A 19,660-nucleotide genomic window follows, 5' to 3' on the forward strand; every position below is an offset into this window, starting at 1 on the left:
TGAAAATTCTTTTGACATGTTGTACAGCAAAGTAATGATGTCTGCTTTGGATACACAAAATTCAAAGTGTAAATGTATTTTACAGTCATTAATTAATCTAAATATAACCATTACACACTTTCCCAAATAGACATATTTTGCCAAGTAACCCTGTCTGTATGTAAACAGTTGTGATATTTCTATTCAACCAATTTAAATAAACTATTCTTCCTAAAACTAGGCAGCAGTTTTGTTGTATACAAAGTCTTATTAAAATAATCCAAACTTCAAAAAGGCTGTTTATACTATGTTTAGCTGTGCAGTTTTTTCCCTTAATTTTAATAGTGCCAGAAAACACATGAACAATTATATTTGTACTTTTATATTTTTTAAGATCTGAAAATATAACTGTAAGATCAAACTGTAGAACTGTCTTCTAAGGTATAGTCACACCCATTACTGTTAAACTGGTTTCCCCACCCTTTGCTTTGACTCTTCCTCCTAACTTTAAGACCACAGTTTTATTTCAGTTTCTTCCAGTCAGGGTGAACGTGTTCTTTAGTCCACAAGAAGTCATTTAATAACTTTGGTTTAGTGGATGCAGTACCTGGATGCGTTGGTGTGTTAGCTGATTGATGAAGGTTGTGCATGATGAGCAGCAGTGTGGAACAGAGCTGCTTCTCCGTTTCTCTAAGCTTCCTGAAGGGCGATGACACCGACACAGAACTGCTGGTGTCCACACAAAGACAACATCAGGATCTCACCCTGCGACTTAGCAGAGACGCATTGGACATCAGTGTCACTGTGGAAGACGGTGGGTAAACATCAATCCAGTCCTTTACAAGCTTTATTTTTAAATGACATGATTAATTAATATCTGCTGTTACTGTATGTGTATGGAAATAATAATTAAAATATATATATAACCCATTGCGGGTTCATTTATGTTATATTGTACTGTTTGGGCTGCTCAGCAATTTCAGTTCAAATTTTTTAAAGTGTCTGAAAAGCCTGCCATGTTTTCCTTGTGTCTGTCTAGGTGTTCTCCAGGTCATCTGGTCTCCTTCTATCTTCCCTAATTATGCAGAATGCGAATTGGCTACTTTAAATTGAGTGAATAAATGTGAGTGCTGCCCTGCAACGACTATCACCCTGTCCACAGTGTAATACACAGTGTATACCATTTGTCAGCATGTGTTTCTTTTATTTCATTCATGCGAAGGTGAGAATTAAATGTAACTTTCCAGGACCCATGTAACTGTGCGGCACCCACTTTACGACCCCTGATCACTGTCACACACTTGTGTGCAGAGTTTGGCATGTTCTTTCTGCGTTTGTGAGAGTTTGTATGTTTTTTTTTTTGGGGTGTGTGATGTTCTACAATGGATCCAGTCATAGAAATATTTCTGCCTTATATGTTCATTTTTTATTTCTGTTAATTAAATTTAATTCTATTTCTGCCTTTTTCTCCCAATTTGGTCATATCCCATTACCCAGTTGTATGTATGTTTTTTTCTACTGCTGTAGACCCCTACACTGACTGAGGAGGGCCGTACCTAACGCCTAATGTCTTTTCCAATATGTGTACGGTTGCCAACCGCCTCTTTTCACCTGCCAGAGATGGGTTCACACTACATATGCCAAATCATATGATCTGCATACTTATTTAAACCATTTAGTTACCCCCCATGCTGGTGATAGGGGAAGTGTCAATCTGAAATAAGTACTTTCATCAGAATATATAGTATATTTTACATTATATTGATTAGATGATCTGTCAGAAATACTATGTATTGATTTGCAGCAACCTTTCCTTTAGAAAAACAAATGTCCCACATAGCTCAAGAGAACCATTGGACCACTGTATTTAATCAAGTGTTTAGATTGATATAACACCCTTCTTTACATACTATACATTAGTTGATCACATCTTGCATTGACATTTGTAGTTGCTTTTTACACTTATTTCATTTTTATATTTGTTACCCATACTAATAATTTTTAACAGCAAAGAGGGATGAATAGAAGCCCAGATAGACTGAGCTGTCTCTGTGCTCCACTCCGTTTTTCCTTCCTCAGCTGCTTCACACATTTGGTGCATGCATGTGTGTGGTCTGGTCACTTACTGGCCCCGCTGACAGTCTGTGAGGATTTACAGCACCGGTGTGGAAGCTCAGGGGCTGTGCTGGTTCTGCTCAGTGGGCTTCAGGCTTGCGTGCACTGCTAGACTGTTATCCTTGGATACGGTACACTGCTCTGTTCCTGGCCTCCTCCATCAGATAGTGCAGCCACGTTTATTACGTACAAAATGATGTCCCAAGCTTGGCCTGGCACAGATTGAGATCAGGTGTATTAGGTGTTTTGATCTTGGGCTCTGCATTCTGCTGAGGTTTGAAAAAGAAAGCGAATTAGCTTACTGGTGGCTTTAAAATGACCTGATGATCAAATGTGTTTGCAGCTGAAGCTTGAACTGTAGTTTCATACTAAAATAGCATTAAAAGAACAAAGCTAAGCTGGAGGATTCACACAGTAGCCATACTAATTAATTGCTACCAATTTTTTATTTTTTCTGTATGATTATATCCGGCAGGTGATGGAGTGTGTGTCTATAAGTTCTTTATTACAAGGGAAACTGAGTGCTGTCGAGTTGGGACTCAGTGCTTCCTCATTACCACAAACTGTGTGAGCATCCTGCTACAGTTCAAGACACAAAAAGGTAAATGGCACTCAGTGGCATTCATATCTTTCTGTGGCAAAGAGGGTGTAAACAGAGCTCAGTATTGAACACAAAGAATGATTTTACTGCCTTGTGATTCAGTTAGAAAGTGAGGTCAGCAGATCAGAAGAGAGCTGCATCACCTCTAGAGCAGACATTAAATAATAAAATAGTTCCCTCTTATCCATGGATTTGCTTTCCACAGTTTCAGTAACCATTGATTAGGTAAAAAACTGTAAATAAAAAATTCCAGAAATAAGTTTCAAATTATTTGGCACCATTGACGCACCATGAGGGGAGACAGGAATGTTATCCTTTTTTGAACTGTTAACAATTTCTGTTTTAGCAAAAATACAAAACAAGCTGTAAGTCACAAGCCAGTGATCAAAAAGCCAATGATAGTTTTAATTCTCACTATCTTCTCTTTGCACCTGATACCTACACCATGCTTAGACATGCCTGAGAAATCATACACCATCCAGGTGTTTGGCGTTCATTCAGAATACAATACCCCTCATGATGCTGTAGGAGCATGATGTCTTTGTGTTAATCAAAGAGTCAACTGTTCTCTCGAATCTAGAGTTTCAGACCTTTCATAGAATGATAAAATTGTGGACTGACTGTGGGAGAGAGCTGTCAGCATTCGATCAGAGGACAGACAACTCATCTGCCCTTCAATACTTTCAGGTAAGCTTGAAGATACTAAACTTGTTGCCTATCTGTAGCTTGTACTGAATGTTGAATGGTAGAATGTGACAGAGAATACAAGTACAACTTTGTTGTTGTTGCAGTTTTATGGCAGTCTGTTACAGCAACAGAACATGCTTCAGGATTACCTAAGAACAGCGACTTACCAAAAAGCCATTCTACAGAATGAAATCGACTTCAGAGATAAAGTTAGTTGGTTAGACCTTCTTCTGACACCATTTCAGCAGTTAGTTTCCATTTTCTTATTTTTTGTGCATTTTCCTGTTCCCTCCCTAACTGCAGGTGGTGCTTGATGTGGGCTGTGGAACTGGCATATTGTCCTTTTTTGCAGTCCAGGCTGGAGCCAAGAAAGTGTACGCAGTGGAGGCCAGCTCTGTGGCCAAATGTGCAGAGGTATTGCATTCCCTTATTCACATTATTATGTATGCTTATACTTACAATTACATTTATGTTTTTGGCATTAAGCAGAGGCTTTTATCCAAAGCGACTTACAGTTGTGACAGTATACAGTCTAAGCAATTGAGGGTTAAGGGCCTTGCTCAAGGGCCCAACAGTGGCAGTGATGCAGTGATGGGTATTGAGCTGGCAACCTTTTGATTACTAGTCCGGTACCTAGTACCTAGTCCAGTACCTAGTCCTAGTACCTAGTCCAGTACCTTAACCACTAGGCTTCTACTGCCTACTGACCATTGCCACTGACTTCACTCTTTTTACTGCTCTTATTTATATTATTTATACTACATACAATATTTGGCTAAAAGTATTTAGACACCTGACCATAAGCTCATTGAACATCCCATTTTAAAACTATGACATTAATATGCCCCCCCCCCATTACTTTCTTATGTAGCAAGTGATTAAACTTTGCTAACCAAGAGAAATGTCAGTGGTCAGTGGGTTTTGTGAAGAATGGGTCCACACCCACAGTGTTCCAAAGATCACCTTATGCATGAGTTAAATACGTTCTCATTGCTTAATGGCTTATGGACAGATCTGACATTTGGCTAACATTACAAAACAGCAATAGAAGCAGACCAATAGAAGCATATTGTAATGGATGAGTGGATGGATGGATGAGTGGATGGATGGATGCTTTACAGTCAAGCATAATTTCAACCCAATTTTGGCTGGTTTTAGCGATTTGGTAAGAACTTTATACTACAACCAGATGTTTTCATCTTATTTCCAGCAAGTTACAACAAACCCACCAAACACAGGCTTACAATTTGATTCAGTTTTCTCTGAGGTGTGTTTATTGTAGTGGTGTAATTTTCTTCATGGGTGAAACACACTGTTTAGCTCTAGTATTCATATTTTAGCTGTATTGTCAATTCACATATTTACTATGACTGTATGGTTTTATTTGTGGACTTCACACTTCCCACAAATACTGCCATGTTACCTAGTAATTATTTTATATCCATGGCCCTACAACTTATAAACTCCTCTAATTTTACATATTGTTGCCTGTTTCCCACCCATCTGAATGTGTTTTATCTAAATCTTCACTGACTGCCCCATTAACTTTATTTTTCATTTTTGTTTTAGCGGGGGTGATTATTACCAGCATGACCAACATTTTTGCCTGTGTTGCTGCAGGCAGCCTAAATGAGGCATATCTGTGTTAGTGTGTGTTTTGATAGAAGGAACACCATTAAAACCACTTGAAAAAACAGAATGGCTAAACCAGAGCAAGAAAATATGGATTATCCTCTCACTTTAACTGTTTAAGGTTTGTATGACTCCAATAGTTTTTGTGTCCAGGTACTGGTGAAGAGTAATGGTATGTCTGACAGAATCATTGTGCTTTCTGGAAAAATTGAGGAGGTTTCCTGTCCTGAGAAGGTGGACGTTATTATCTCTGAACCTATCGGCTACATGCTGCTCAATGAGAGGATGCTGGAGAGTTATCTGCACTCTAAAAAATGTCTGAAACCAAAAGGTCTGAGTAAACAACACCACAAAAAGTGCCAAATACTGTCTTTGCTTGCATTTGTAGGGAACAAAAAACATTCTTTTCCCATCACTGCTGTCAATTAAGCTGTTGCCCAAATTGCATATATTTAACCACTCTAAACTAAATAATTTAACACATTTATGACACATTTTATATCACAATTAGCAAATTGTGATGTAAAAACTGACTGACAACTGACTCCAGCTTCCAAACAAGCTGGGATATGCAAAAAAAACATCTCATTGTACTGGACATGTGTATTTGTGTGTATGACAAAAAAGCCATTATAAACAATGCCCAAAGACACTGACAAAGTATTTTTAAGCTAAATATACACTGATCAGCCATAACATTAAAACCCCCTCCTTGTTTCTACACTCACTACATTATTTTATCAGCTCCACTTACCATATAAAAGCACTTTGTAGTTCTACAATTACTGACTGTAGTCCATCTGTTTTTCCGCATGCTTTGTTAGCCCCCTTTCATGCAGTTCTTCAATGGTCAGCGCTGCTGTGTCTTATCAACTCATACCAGCACAACACACACTAACACAACACCATCATGTCAGTGTCACTGTAGTGCTGAGAATGATTCACCACCTAAATAATACCTGCTCTGTAGTGGTCCTGGGAGAGTCCTGACCATTAAAGAACAGCATGAAGTATGGGTAACAAACTATGCAGAGATATATGAATGAAATACATAAATTATAAATAGGTTATTACATGTGTTATTATAACATAATACACATATTAACAAATAAAATATGGAATTAAACATATTATTTTTGAACTAAGAACTTGCTTATTGTCCTGATTAGGTATGATGTTCCCCAGCTTTAGTGACATCCATCTGGCTCCATTTACAGATGAGCAGCTTTACCTGGAGCACAATGCACGGTCCAACTTCTGGTAACTATCCTTACCTGTTTCATATTGTATATTTATAGACTCCAGCTATCCAGCTATGACCTGTTTTATTATATTTGTATGTGCATGTTTGATATGTGTACAGTGCAGAACTGCTCTACAGATAAAAACAATTATTTTTTATTTAGTCTCTTTAATTAAAAACACTTTCTTCTAACAGGCTTTCAGCAGATTTGTGTTCTTAGATTGTTGTCTGCTTGTAAGAACTTGGACTGAGAAGTAGTCATCTACTTCATGTTGCCAGTTGTATCACAGATTACATGGAGTGGATGATAATAATGGGTTCAAGAAAAATACTACTTAACAGATCATACCTGACCTCCCTTCACCCCTAACCATCCCTCCCACTGGAGCGTTATGCTTTTCTTTGAATGTTTACAGTCTTCACACTGGTTTATTTCATGTCTCTCAGGAGCCTGTGGTTGGCAGACCAAGGCAAACAGCATAAATCCCATCACCCACAGCTCATGTTTAGCTTGCATTGTGCTGTGACCAGGGTTTCCTGATGCTGTAAAATGCTTCGAAGCAGTCCAAACCTTACTCAAAGCAAAACACATGTTGCTCATGTGCTGCCTTTATCTTTGTCCCTGCTTTACTGGTGGAATTAATCAAGCAAAGTGCCGGTCAGGTCCCCCATTTAAACATCAATTCCAACAAACTGACTGAGTCTTCCATTTCATAACAAAAACAAAGAAGAGAAAGCCCTCTCATCTAGCCCTCTCATCAAGAGAGCAGGGCCAAACATTTTCCACTCCCGGTCCCAGTGATCAATTTTTTTCTGTGTTTCAACAAAAGAATAAGTTTAGCAGTCAGTGAAATAAAACAAGGCACTCGGTTAGCACAGCGGCCTAGTACGCTAGCACACCACCGCTGAGATCTGGGTATGAAATTTAGCAGTGATTTCATCCGACTGGGCATCCACACAGACGTGATTGGCGATGTCTGAGGGGAGGTGATCCAAGGCTGCAATCAATTTATGTTTTGATTTAAATTATTGACATTATTAGTGAGATTTCACTGATTTGATTTTACAGGCTTCAGACGTCATTTTATGGGGTTAATCTGAGTGGACTCCATCCTGCAGCCATGAATGAATTCTACAAACAGCCAATTGTGGTGCATTTACATTTTTAGGTACCTTTACTTCATGCTCGGTGCTAAAGCTTTAAATCATTCATGACAAATATTTGCATTCGCTGTGTTTTCAGGACACGTTTGATATGCACATTCTGATGGCCAGAACTGTAAAATACACCATCAATTTCTTGGAAGCAAAAGAAGAAGATTTGCATAGGTATAATAATAATAATTAGAAATAAATGTTATTGTTTTAATATTTGTTGTTAGTTATATTTTATGTATTATTATACATTATTATTATAATGCAAGAGCGTTATTTTTAATATTAAACTTTGCCTGACACTGCAGGATGGAAATTCCATTCGCCTTCAAGCTGTTGCAGTCCGGACTGATTCATGGTCTGGCGTTTTGGTTTGATGTGGCATTTGTAGGATCAAAGTAAGACATTAGCATTTACTTGATTTTTGTTTATGTGTTAAAATGTACATTTTGCAGAAGGGAAAAACAAGCATGCATCTACTTTTGTATCTACTGTGGTGGAAAAACCCTTTTAATACATTTATCATTTAATAAACATTCAGTGTATAATTATTATAGATGATATACTCTAATTGTTTTATTAACCTTTGTTATGTTTAATTTTGCATTATTTAATTTATAAAATAACAAAAGAAGACTAAAGTGGTTGAATGCTTGTTATACCTTACTGTATACACGGTATGGCCAAATGGTCATAGTTAATTATTTTATAGTCTGATCATTATGTTATACTTCAAAGGACAACAGTATGGCTGTCCACTGCCCCACATGAGCCTCTGTCCCACTGGTACCAAGTGCGGTGTTTACTACAGACTCCTTTGTTTGCCAAAGTAGGACAGACATTATCGGGACGGGTTCTACTGATTGCCAACAAGAGGTATAATGGGCTTTAGAAATAATTACTTTCAACTGTGAAAACATGTATTTATTTTCAGATCTGGTTAAATTTTGTTAATTTTGTTTGATTAATTCATTCAGGCATTTATTATCTTTACATTACCAGGCAGAGTTATGACATTCACATTACAGCTGGAGTGGATGAGTCAGGCTTTAGATCTGGTAACACACTGGATCTCAAAAATCCATTCTTCAGGTAAGCAACAGTCTTTTATTACCATATATTGTTACTATATATTACTGTAAATAATATTTCTCTTACTAAGATGATTCGGTTTATTCTAACATGAGAGTAACAAGGTGTTTGTTAATCTAAACCAAAAAGGTGATTCCCCCACCTCCCAAATCACAGAAACAGGTTTGTGCGTTTTATTTTAGTCATCATATTAAAATGTGGTGCAGTGGTTTAATGCACCAGCCCAACACCACTGAGATCTTAAGCTTTTGAGTTTGAATCTCAGCTGTGCTTCGTCAGTAGTCCAACAGGGAAAATTGGTTGTGCCTAAAAGAGGAGGTCATGTTAAAGTGAGCACTTGAAACTTTGTAGATGTCCTCAGTCAGGGCAGCATACTAAGGAAGTTCATTTTGTTTTTATACTTATTGGCACTTAATTACACCAACTGTAGTTTTTTTACTCGTCCTTTAACTGAACATTTGAAGCTGGCACATGGATGCATTTATCCCAAATAACTCACACTTGATGTTCAATTAAGTTTAAAATGATTTCATCTTAATCTATGAACTCTAAACTTTAAATTTTTTAAATGGCTTCTGGATTTCTTTTGTTCTATTAGGTATGCTTGAACCATCACTATCTCCGAGACAAATGGACCAGTGTGAGGACTGCATTTCAGTTTTCAGTTCTATTAAAATTTCAAATAAAATCTGTTTTTCAACTAAATGTCTCTGTTTTAATCTCTGCTTCCTACATAAAATAAACTAAATACGTGTCCATTTTTTAACTGTTGAGTGATTTATTGATCTTACTTCTTGAGTAATATGATATGCTGTGGCAACCTATAAATACGGGAGCAGCCAAAAGAAAAAAATGCTATGTTAAGGAAAATATATAAATATTTATTAGATATACCTTTTTGTATGTACATTTATTGATATTTTAAAGCTACATGTACTTTACAATTACTGATTGTAGCCTGTCTGTTGCTCTGTACTCTTTTTCAACCCCTGTACACCATTTATCGATTGATAGAGACCCTCATAGCACTCCAGATGATGATTATATTTGATGCAGTGTTGTAATTTTAAAAAGTCTACCGTTTACACTTACTGGCCTTTTTATTATAAACACTATTCTTTCAGACTTATTGTAGGTGTAGAGAGACTTTTATCACTCACATGTTAATGTAATAGTTTTAATGTGTGTTTAAGCAGTCATTAATTAATTCCTGTTTTAGTGGTATATAAATATCTACATAAGGTAGAGGTTATAACAATTGTTACACACTGTACTTTATAATTGTGAAATTTTCAACAAGTCTTACGTAGAAACATAAAGTCAGAGTTTCCATAAGAAGCAGTTAACCTTATAGGTGCAAAATTTGGTGCAGTTGTGTTGCGCTTTACCATAAAAAACAATGTTCAATGTCCCTTGTCCACTGCACAGTAGACTACAGTATAATAGGGTACATCCAAATTCAAAACTATCCTTGTAATACCTAATGCGCCTTTGCTTATTTCCAACTGTGTAAGGAAACCTGGGAATGTGGAAGGCGTTTGCTGAAGATGATGCTGTGATATTATTGTCCATGACATGCTGAGAGCAAATACACTGCAGTAGTAACTGTAACAGTATGATTTTGGGTTTGCCTGCTCATAATGTTGTGGGGTTTTATTTTTGTATCCCTGTTCAAAGTGTTTTTCATGGCACTGCTTTAATGAAATCTTCAATTACCCAAATTTAGTACCAGTACTAGGGCACAGTACAGGTCACTTGTCAATGGGTGGAAGCACAGATTTGAAAACGTACCATATACCATAGGGTACTGTGCAGTGAAAAAGGGGCAAAAACAATTAATGCATTGTTGAAAAAGAGATTTAAATTAATAAAATAACACGATTATTTAGCATTTAATGAGTTGGTATAATTTTTAAATTAATTTCGGTAACTTCCATAGGGCCCAGCACAAACACATTCACGCACTTTTATGTACGGCTGTACATCGCACTCCAGTCCAGCAGGTGGCAGTGCGGAGTAATGTCACAAATATCATCTACAGTAAACTGTAGAGAAGAAGAGCACAAGTCGCCTCAACACATGGGTGAGTGTAAACGTGTCTGATCATTCTTATTTAAATCAGAACTGTTATTCTAATTAACATCTATTAAACTCAACTGAAATTCAAATGCGTGTTGATCTTAGTCTGTCTGCCTGTCATCTGTCAAACTTAATACAACAGTCTTTATTTAATCGATTATAAACAAAGTTTATGGATAGAGCATGAATGTAGCAGTTAGCTTAGCAGCCGAATTTAAAAACACGAGACACTGTTGTGTATTTTATTAATACACGCGAGTCTCACTGACTGACTTTTACTAGCACGCTGTTTTGCTTTTATATTTGCAGTCCACAGTTAATAATGGAGTCCAAACCAAGAAAGAAATCATTTAACCCGAAGGATGGAAAGAAACCTGGATTTAAAGGAAAAGGTACGATCATAATGTACTGACACAGTCGCTGATTTTAGAAAATCACAAAAAGCCACCTTATGTTCTATACAAAAACCATCATCAGTATATTACGATAAGATAAATATTTAGATATTACATGATTAGGATATTAAACATCCACACTATTATGTGTGTCCATAGACTTGAAACAACCTTAATACTACATGGCTGTAATAATTATGCATGTTTTAGGCTGTTGTAGTACAGACTGTAAGACTAATGGGTATTGATTTCATTTTGCCCATCACAGATTTTGTTGCATTTTTTTAACAACAGCTTGTCTGTGCTCAGGTCAGATATGTACTTCCTTCCCCAACTTCCATAGTATTACAGAGAATTAATAAATATCCTCTGATGGATTCTGGATTCAAGGCTTTTCTGTATCAATAATAATCTTAAAAATGTCCTGTTTAGCCATTTACCACCTAGTCTTTAAAGTATAATGGTAATAGTTGCTATTTTGTATTTCAGACAGAATTGCTGTATAATGCCTTTGCAGTCTCCCCACAAAACCATTTATGGATAAAGGATCACTGAAATGTCAATGCTTGCAACCTTCAAGGAGAAAACATGTCTCTTAATTATATGATGACATTTACATGGGGGTTTTGTTTTTACCAGAGAGTGATTGAATTGGTTGAAGGGTTGAATTACTCCCTGGCATAATACAAACACATCCTGTTTTTCTGGCTTTTGAGAATTTTGTAAATTCTGGATTTATCACCCCACTTAACTTACAGCCAATATAAAAAATTAGCATAGTAACAATACCGCTGTTAGTGAGGAACAAGTTTTCATTCCAGCATCTGATATTCAAGTTAAAATACTCTAAGCATATTGTTGTTTGTAAAATCCTTAGGAAAACCTGAAGGAAGACCACCAGGTAAACGGCCCTTTAAACCTCACAACTTGGACAACAAGGAGACTTTTAAAAAAACAGGAGGCAAATTTGAGGGTAAACCAGGTAAACGGCCCTTTAAACCTCAGAATTCAGATAAACTAAAGACTGGTGGAAGAGGAGGAGCACAGAAATTTTTGAAGCAAAAACCAACAGATGGAAAGTTCACAAAGAAGAGAAAACTTTCTGAAAGTGAATTAAACTCGGAGGAGGGTATGTATGTTGTTGTTTTTGCTTTTAACAATTTAATGCAGAACATAGCACCTTTTTTTGTAATGTGTTTGGTTGTATTAAAATGTGCAGGTTCTGAAGAAAAGAAACCTAAATGGAATGAGTTCAAACAGAAGAAGAAAGAATTAAAACAGAATCGACAGCAGAGTGATAAAAAGGAGTCGTACCACATTGTGAGCAGAGCCAAACAAGTGTGGGAACTCGTCAGAAGGTAAGAACATATCTGCATGAAAATTACTTTCTGCAAGTTTTAACAGAATAATGGATTTTTTTTTATTAATGGGGCAGTGTTGCAATAATTCAGCATGTAATAGTGTGTCAGCTATAGTGTGTTGCGCTCAACTGTTTACTTACATTTAAAATAGATGTTATTGGAATTTTAGCGATTTCTGCAACTGTTCTTTTTCTCTGACTGAATTAATGGAGCACATTTAGAGTATAATGTGTTTTTTCATAGCTTTATTTTGGCTTTTCTGAAAAACAGAAAGCTGCTGGGTCAGAAAATCTAAAAACTGCACCTTTATTATTCAGTTATATTTCCCTTAGATTTTTCATCTCCATTCTGTAGCTACACACCCCTCTGACAAGTGTAGTAGCCAACCACTTCTTTTTACCTGCACGAGTAAGGTTCACAATCATTCAGTCAGAAAAAAGAACAGTTGTCAGTCATTAAATCCCAATAATGTCATGGCATACATTCTCTTTACAACTGTATGTAATTTTTCAACCTTGACTGTACATAATATTTGTGTCAACATGTCACATTTGTTCTGAGATTCTTATAAATGTAATTAATTTAATATTTTTGTTTGTATGTTTGCTTACAGAAAAGACTGTGACAAGCAAAAACGAATAAAGTTGATGAAAGAACTGCAGGAGCTTGTACGAGGCAAAGTGAAGACTGTAAGAACTTGTTTTAACTTGCTTATCATATTAGTGTTTACACTAACCAAGGCTGTCGAGGTTTAGTATTGTTGCACTGCAAAGACTATTCACACCATTGAGGTATTACAGTTGGAGTACAGTTGTTTGGTTACTGATACTGTATGTGTTACTTTCTTACTATAATGCTTAGTATTAGGGCTTGAATAATGAATAACTCATGAGCTTTAAGCATTTTCATGATATTTTCTAGATTGCATTTGCTCATGACTCGACACGAGTGCTTCAGTGCTTTATCCAGTTTGGAAGTGATAAGCAAAGACAAGCGGTATTTGATGAACTGAAAGGTAAGTGATTATATTTTTTGGTTCGGCCTGAACTGTTAAATTTAATTGCTTTATAAAATCATCATTGTTATTGTTTTTTAGAGCACATGGTGGAGCTGAGTAAATCTAAATATGCTAGAAACATTGTGAAGAAATTCCTAATGTATGGGTAAGTTATTAACTGCTATTTTAAGGCTCAGTTTACACCTGGCTTATGAGCTCAGGTGACCCAGTGACAAGTGTTTAATGCTAATAATGATGAGTCGGGTTCCTCACATACCATACATCTACTCATCATACCACGTTTTTCACCAGATTGTTCAATAAAATTTAAATTAAATATTATGATAGATAAAAACAGCCAAGCTTAAAATAGTGCAGAGCATTTAGAAAAAATTTGGACTTGCTATATTTGATTTTCCACCTGAATTAGGTTCATTTATATTTCTGTCTAAATGTGCATATCACCTTAAACAAACGTGTGCGCCCCTGGTCATTTGTGTATAAAAGTGTCCGCTAAATGCCACCCAGGTCAGTTTATTTTCACACATCCTTAACAGTAAGCAAGTTTAATACATGTACTATTATTTTTTATTAAACTTTTTATTTAACAGTTATGACACACTGTAAAAAAATATTAAATATATAACATCCAGAAAAAAATTACGTTTGTTCCCTGTCGAGAGGGGAGTGTCAGGATATTTTTGATTAATTGGCAAATCATGGCATCACTGGTGTAAAGATGTTAGCTTGTCAAAACTGTCATGTACCTCTTACCTTTTATTTTTTTATTAATTGAGTTTAGGTGGTGTGTGTAAGTGAAATAGAATTCAGCCATCAAAAGCTTTTGGCTGCAAATTGACCAGGACCAGTTATTTCTTCCAACTTTATCTGATGTTGTTTAGGCATCTTTACATGATTCCCTTCCATGTTTACCCATATGAATTGCTAACACTCACAGCTATCTGTGCTCCGTCAGGAACAAGGAACAAGTAGCAGAGGTGATGATGTCATTTAAAGCGAACGTCCGGAAAATGCTGAGACATTCTGAGGCTTCGTCAGTGGTTGAGTACGCGTATAATGACAAGGCCATCCTTTCCCAGAGACTCATGCTCACAGAGGAACTGTATGGCAACACGTTTCAAGTCTGCAAGGTACGTATATTAGAAAATCTTCTGAGGATGTCGCTGATGAGAATAATCATTTACTCTGCTATTTACGTTAAGTTGATCAGTGCCACTGGAGAGATTTGTACATAGACTTTGTATGAAAGATGGTAACGGCAGGTTTTCTTTTCAGTCTGCAGTGTGTCCCACATTAGAGAAAGTTCTGGAGAGTCATCCAGAAAAACTTGAGAGCATTATGGAAGAAATGAAACAGATCCTTACTCCTATGGCCCAGAAGTAAGTTTTTCATCAAACACACTGCTGGGTTGGGAAATTATGGAGATCTCTGTGGGACTGTCCGGACCAAACACTGCTCTCTGTTTGAATCCAGTTCTAGTTATGGGTTTTCTTGGTTAGGTTAGGAATCTATAGTAGTGGGGAGTAGATCTGGGTAATTGTATACAACTAGATTGTGAAATAAAGAGAAAATCCATAGAGTGTATTTAAAAAAGGGTGTTGGATTGAAGCAGATGCTTCATTTTTGCCAGGCAGCCTCTACACCCATGACGATCTTAACCACGTATGACTGTGGGTAGTGTAATTAAGTTTTTTCTTTCTAATTGATAGCAGACCTAGGGTTTTTTGTGATTTTTGAATCATTTAGCTACAGAAAGAGAATATATAAGTGCAAGAGCTTTCTTTTACATTAGGCAAACATCTCACAGCAAAAATGTCTAGGTGTATCTTTTATATGTGGGTAAATGAAAAATTGTGTCCAAACTAGTCCCTAAACAGTTCCTAATGTTCTGTTTTTACAGAGAAGCTGTAATTAAACATTCACTTGTTCACAAAGTTTTCCTCGACTTCTTCCTTCACGCACCTGCTAAACAGAGAACAGTAAGTAAACTGCTCATTAACAGCTGTATCTTTGTAAAGCTGCTGTTTACAGTTTATGTGATCTGCTAATGAATTACAGGAAATGATCGAGTCCATCAGGGAGTCGGTGGTTTACATGTCGCACACACATGATGGAGCGCGTGTAGCTATGCACTGTCTGTGGCACGGCACTGCCAAGGTGAGATCTCACTACAGTCTGCCATGTTGTCATTTGTGAGCTGTAAAGATTGTGGTGTTGGGCTTTTGGGAGCATGTCAGTAAAGAGACTAGAAGGGTGATTGTAAACAGTCCAGCATGGTCCTGGAAATTTGGAAGATCGATTTTATTGGTTTTATGAATCTTTGATCAAATGGGTCCAGTAATTCAGTTTAAGTTTTTCAGACAATTTAATCTTATATATACTGTAGTATATAACAAAATAATGCTAAGTGCATCTTTAATATGCCTTTGTTTTACATTTTTTTTTCAGGATAGGAAAGTTATCGTGAAAACCATGAAGACATACATGGCCAAGTTTGCAACAGTAAGTTTTATATATAGTTATATTTGCTTTTCTTCTAGTTTCTCATTGTCAGTTTCCACACATCATCTCTCATCTACTGCACAACTGCTAAAATCTGACAGGTTAAGAAGACCTAGCATGTGCTTTCTTTGAGACATGTTAATCCTTCCACTTTATATTTAACTGCAGCTCATCCACGATCACTGGGCATGTGGACAGTGTGCTTGGATGAGGGCACTAAAGGTCTCCTTCTACATCCATCATAGCCAGTCACACAAGCAGTTTTGATATTGTTGCCTTCATCTGCGAATGTCATTGCTTTCACTCAGTCAGCAGGGTCAGTAATGCTTTTTTGGATTCCTGGCCATGAATATCTGTAGTGTTGAGAGTTTAAGTCCCAAAATCCAATTTATGCTATAGTTGCTATGGTGTTGCTAAATATTTCTTGAAGACTTGAGCCTGGTAGTAGCTCAGAGATTACGATACCTAACTAGTAATCCAGAGGTCGCTGGTTCAAGTCCCAGCACTGCCACCACTGATTGTATTCAGTCAGAAATCTGAGGTGCTTTGAATAAAAGCTTCTACTAAATGCCATAAATACAGTATAAATGTTCTGTCTGTTGTTTTTAATAGTCTGGTACTTTTGTTTTTGTCTGTTTTTGTTGTTATTAAAAGCTCAACAAATCTTAATGTAATAATGCATGATTTGTATTGTTAAAATGTCTTGTATTATTTTTGCCATATTGCTCACTTCATTAAATGCTGTATGGAAAAAGCTGTACTCAGTAATTTTATGGTGTGTTTTACAGGGGGAGTATGGACACCTTGTATTACTTGCTGCCTTCGATTGTATTGATGACACCAAACTCATAAAGCAAGCTATATTATCAGTAAGGTTTTCGTTCTTTCTCATGAATCCAATGTTATTGTGATCTCCATTTAACTTAGAGGACCAGTTGTTTAAAAATAGTTTTAAAAAGCTTAGTAATTGTAGGAAAGACCCGAGTGCCTTAAACATCTTGTCTCATTATCTGTCACTATTAGGAAATTCACCTCTGAACATGTTATTTGCAGGAGCTGTTGAGTTCGTTGGCAGAGGTGATCGGTAATAAATATGGTAAGAAGGTGATGCTGTATCTGCTTAGCCCTCGAGACCCAGCTCACTTGTTACCTGAGATTGTTCAGCTGCTTGAGAAGGGTGATGGAAATGCACACAGGTAAAAGACACGCACACACAAGCAGGCCTTTCATCAGCTACCTATCAGAAATGGCTGTTTTATTAGTTATAACATTTATAATGTAATATTTTTTTTTACAACCTGTCTGATCTCTACTGTCGTATTTGGCTACTTTTAATACTGGAAATTAATGTGTATTGCTTGAACTTGATGTTTGTGTGTTGTGCAGTAAAAAGGATGTGGCAGTACGGAGAAAGGAGCTGTTGGAGGCCGTGTCTCATCCTCTGCTACAGTACCTGTGTGAAAACACCCCCTCCATGGTGATGGATAAAGCCAGCAGTGTAGTAGTCAGCAACATTCTTGGAGCTGCAGTCGGTGACCTCCGCCCTGCCATGGAGGCTGTGGCCAGACTGGCAGCTGAAGACTTTGTGGCTGGTGGTGTGGATGGACAGGTTTTTACATTATTATTGATCCTTTCTTTTTTTCATCAGACTCATAGTGACCCTGATTAAGAACAGACTCAATGGTAATAGTTTGATGATCTTTGTGTTCATGTTTTAGCTGCACATAGCGGAGCATCCTGCAGGCCATCTGGTACTGAAATGGCTGATTGAACAGGACGCTAAGATGCAGGCAGCCGAGCGAGAAGGTAAGAACTAACGTTAACCTTCTTCCAGCCTTTACAGTTTAGATTTGTTCTCTAAGATATTCAACAATCACTTTCTTTAAAAAGGTATTTTAATACTTTACTAGCAAGAGAATGGAGGAGAAGGGGAGAACTAGGAAAATGAGAACACAAACAGTATAAAGTATAACTAAAAGAAACCAAATGTTTAAGGAGGAAGAATAATGCTTCTTGCAATGAATGTTTGTGTACAGAACGTTTCTCACGGGTTCTGCTGGAGACGGTGGATGTAGAGAAGCTCAAGACTTGGGCATCAACCAACCGTGGAGCCATTGTGCTGTGCTGGTGAGTCAGTCTGCATCTTTTTTAATGTATAAATCACCACCTTCTTTATACATTTTTATGCTCGTAAAAATGAACTGCTAAAATACGTTTAGATAGCTAAAGATAAGACTCATTCATGTTTTGTAACTGCAAATCAAACCCTGTTGTCCATGTAAAGAAAAATCACAATATTACAAGCCAGCTGTGTACAAGCTTGGTTTACTACTTCATCCTCACCTTTCGCCACTAAGGGAACTTTCACACAGTGACTTCTCACGAAGAATTAACTCGCTTCTCTTTGGTTCTTAACACAGCCCCCTTTAACCCTTGTTTTTTTATGTTTCTGACCTGATTTAATCTCACTAAGACTTTAAGCAGTTAGAGACTTGTATGTTTCCTGCTGTACAGCCAAACTGAGACAATGGGCTTATTTTAAAGGTCACAGCTATTAATTAGAAACAGGACAATCAAACCCATTTTGCTTCTCTGTTCACTAAAGGTGTGTCCTACTCACCTGAACTTCAGCTGCTTACATTTCCTTAAGTTGATCGGTTAGATTTTGGCTGCCACCAAAGTTCAATTATTTGTGCAGAAATAGTTTATCTTTAAAATTTGGTATTAAAAAACTTTTAGGGACACAATACTAATGATTTCATGCAGTGCACAGCTGCCACATGACTGGCTGATTAAGAAATAATTCCGTGTCCGCGTGGTTTCCTCCTGGAGTTTCGGTTTCCTTCCACAGTCCAAAAACATGTGAGGTGAATTGGAGATACAAAATTGTCCATGACTGTGTTTGTCATTAAAGACTTGAACTGATAAATCTTGTGTAAGAAGTAACTACCTGTTCTGTCATTAATGTAACTGAAGTGTGTAAAACATGACATTAAAATCATAATAAATAATAATAAAAAAAATTTACGTGAGCATGTGTACAAGTGTATTTGTAATACAGATTTGTATTCTGAGTGTCTAAACTAACATTGTTGTATGTTTCCCCTCCTCAGTCTCCTTCAGTGTGCAGACACAGGTGTTGCAGAGGAAGTTAAAGCTGCTTTACAGTCCATTCGTGGTGACTTAAAGAAAATCAAAAACTTTAAAGGAGTAGAGGCTCTGCTGGAAAAACTGGCATGAGGAATCTGGTGCTAATAATGTTTTGCTAGTGCTGGACTCACAACAGAGTCACTTTTCTTGGTGCAGTTTTGTAATCATTTACACTGCCAGTGGGGGTTCTTGTCCGAATATCCTTTTCACTTCCCTAAGTGACCAGGCTTAATAAGGCCTTGTTTGTACACAAGAGGACTCAATTTCAGTAGTGTAACATGCTTTGTAATTCTTTCTTTTTTTTTATTTGAACAATTTATGGATTTGTATGTATTTAAAAAATGCATAATTCTCTCACTTATTTTTTCTTAAAAGTAAAAAAATCTTAAAAAATATGTACTTACTACTATCCTAATGGGTAGAGCTGTGGGTTACTAATAAGTTGTTGATTTGAGTCCTGTTTCTGCCATGCAGCCACTGTTGGGCTTTTGAGCAAGGCCATAAACCCTCTTAGCTCCCAGGGTGCTGTACAGTGGCTGCCCCTGCATTCTGACCCCAGTTTCCAAAGAAGATTGGATATGCAGAAATAGAATTTTATTGTACTGCACATGAGTGTATGTATACATGATAAATAAATTAATTCCATCTGCC

General features: G+C 36.9%; 2 protein-coding genes across 3 annotated transcripts; both read left to right on the forward strand.

Annotated features, from left to right (window-relative positions):
- Positions 1–581: 581 nt before the first annotated feature.
- Positions 582–8,508, forward strand: carm1l (coactivator-associated arginine methyltransferase 1, like). The gene is made up of 12 exons (XM_063014218.1): positions 582–793; positions 2,570–2,695; positions 3,276–3,382; positions 3,487–3,591; positions 3,686–3,796; positions 5,168–5,345; positions 6,184–6,274; positions 7,327–7,408; positions 7,501–7,586; positions 7,721–7,810; positions 8,151–8,288; positions 8,415–8,508. The coding sequence occupies exons 1-12, from the start codon at positions 628–630 to the stop codon at positions 8,506–8,508; spliced, it is 1,374 nt and encodes a 457-aa protein (XP_062870288.1). The 5' UTR covers positions 582–627.
- A 2,040-nt stretch (positions 8,509–10,548) lies between these two features.
- On the forward strand, positions 10,549–19,658 carry pum3 (pumilio RNA-binding family member 3). Of its 2 annotated transcripts, none has more exons than XM_063014360.1 (18): positions 10,549–10,587; positions 10,893–10,975; positions 11,856–12,107; positions 12,198–12,336; positions 12,953–13,028; positions 13,261–13,354; positions 13,436–13,502; positions 14,295–14,487; positions 14,633–14,736; positions 15,258–15,336; positions 15,416–15,514; positions 15,806–15,859; positions 16,648–16,728; positions 16,913–17,055; positions 17,246–17,468; positions 17,578–17,665; positions 17,896–17,986; positions 18,973–19,658. In XM_063014360.1, exons 2-18 carry the CDS (start codon positions 10,906–10,908, stop codon positions 19,097–19,099), a joined length of 1,980 nt encoding a protein of 659 aa, XP_062870430.1. In that variant the 5' UTR covers positions 10,549–10,587; positions 10,893–10,905; the 3' UTR covers positions 19,100–19,658. The 2 variants fall into 2 exon arrangements, with proteins under 2 accessions (XP_062870430.1, XP_062870431.1); XM_063014361.1 differs by having other exon boundaries at positions 10,550–10,587; positions 14,313–14,487.
- Positions 19,659–19,660: the final 2 nt, after the last annotated feature.

This window comes from Trichomycterus rosablanca, chromosome 18, assembly GCF_030014385.1.
Source record: "Trichomycterus rosablanca isolate fTriRos1 chromosome 18, fTriRos1.hap1, whole genome shotgun sequence".
Lineage (NCBI taxonomy): Eukaryota > Metazoa > Chordata > Actinopteri > Siluriformes > Trichomycteridae > Trichomycterus > Trichomycterus rosablanca.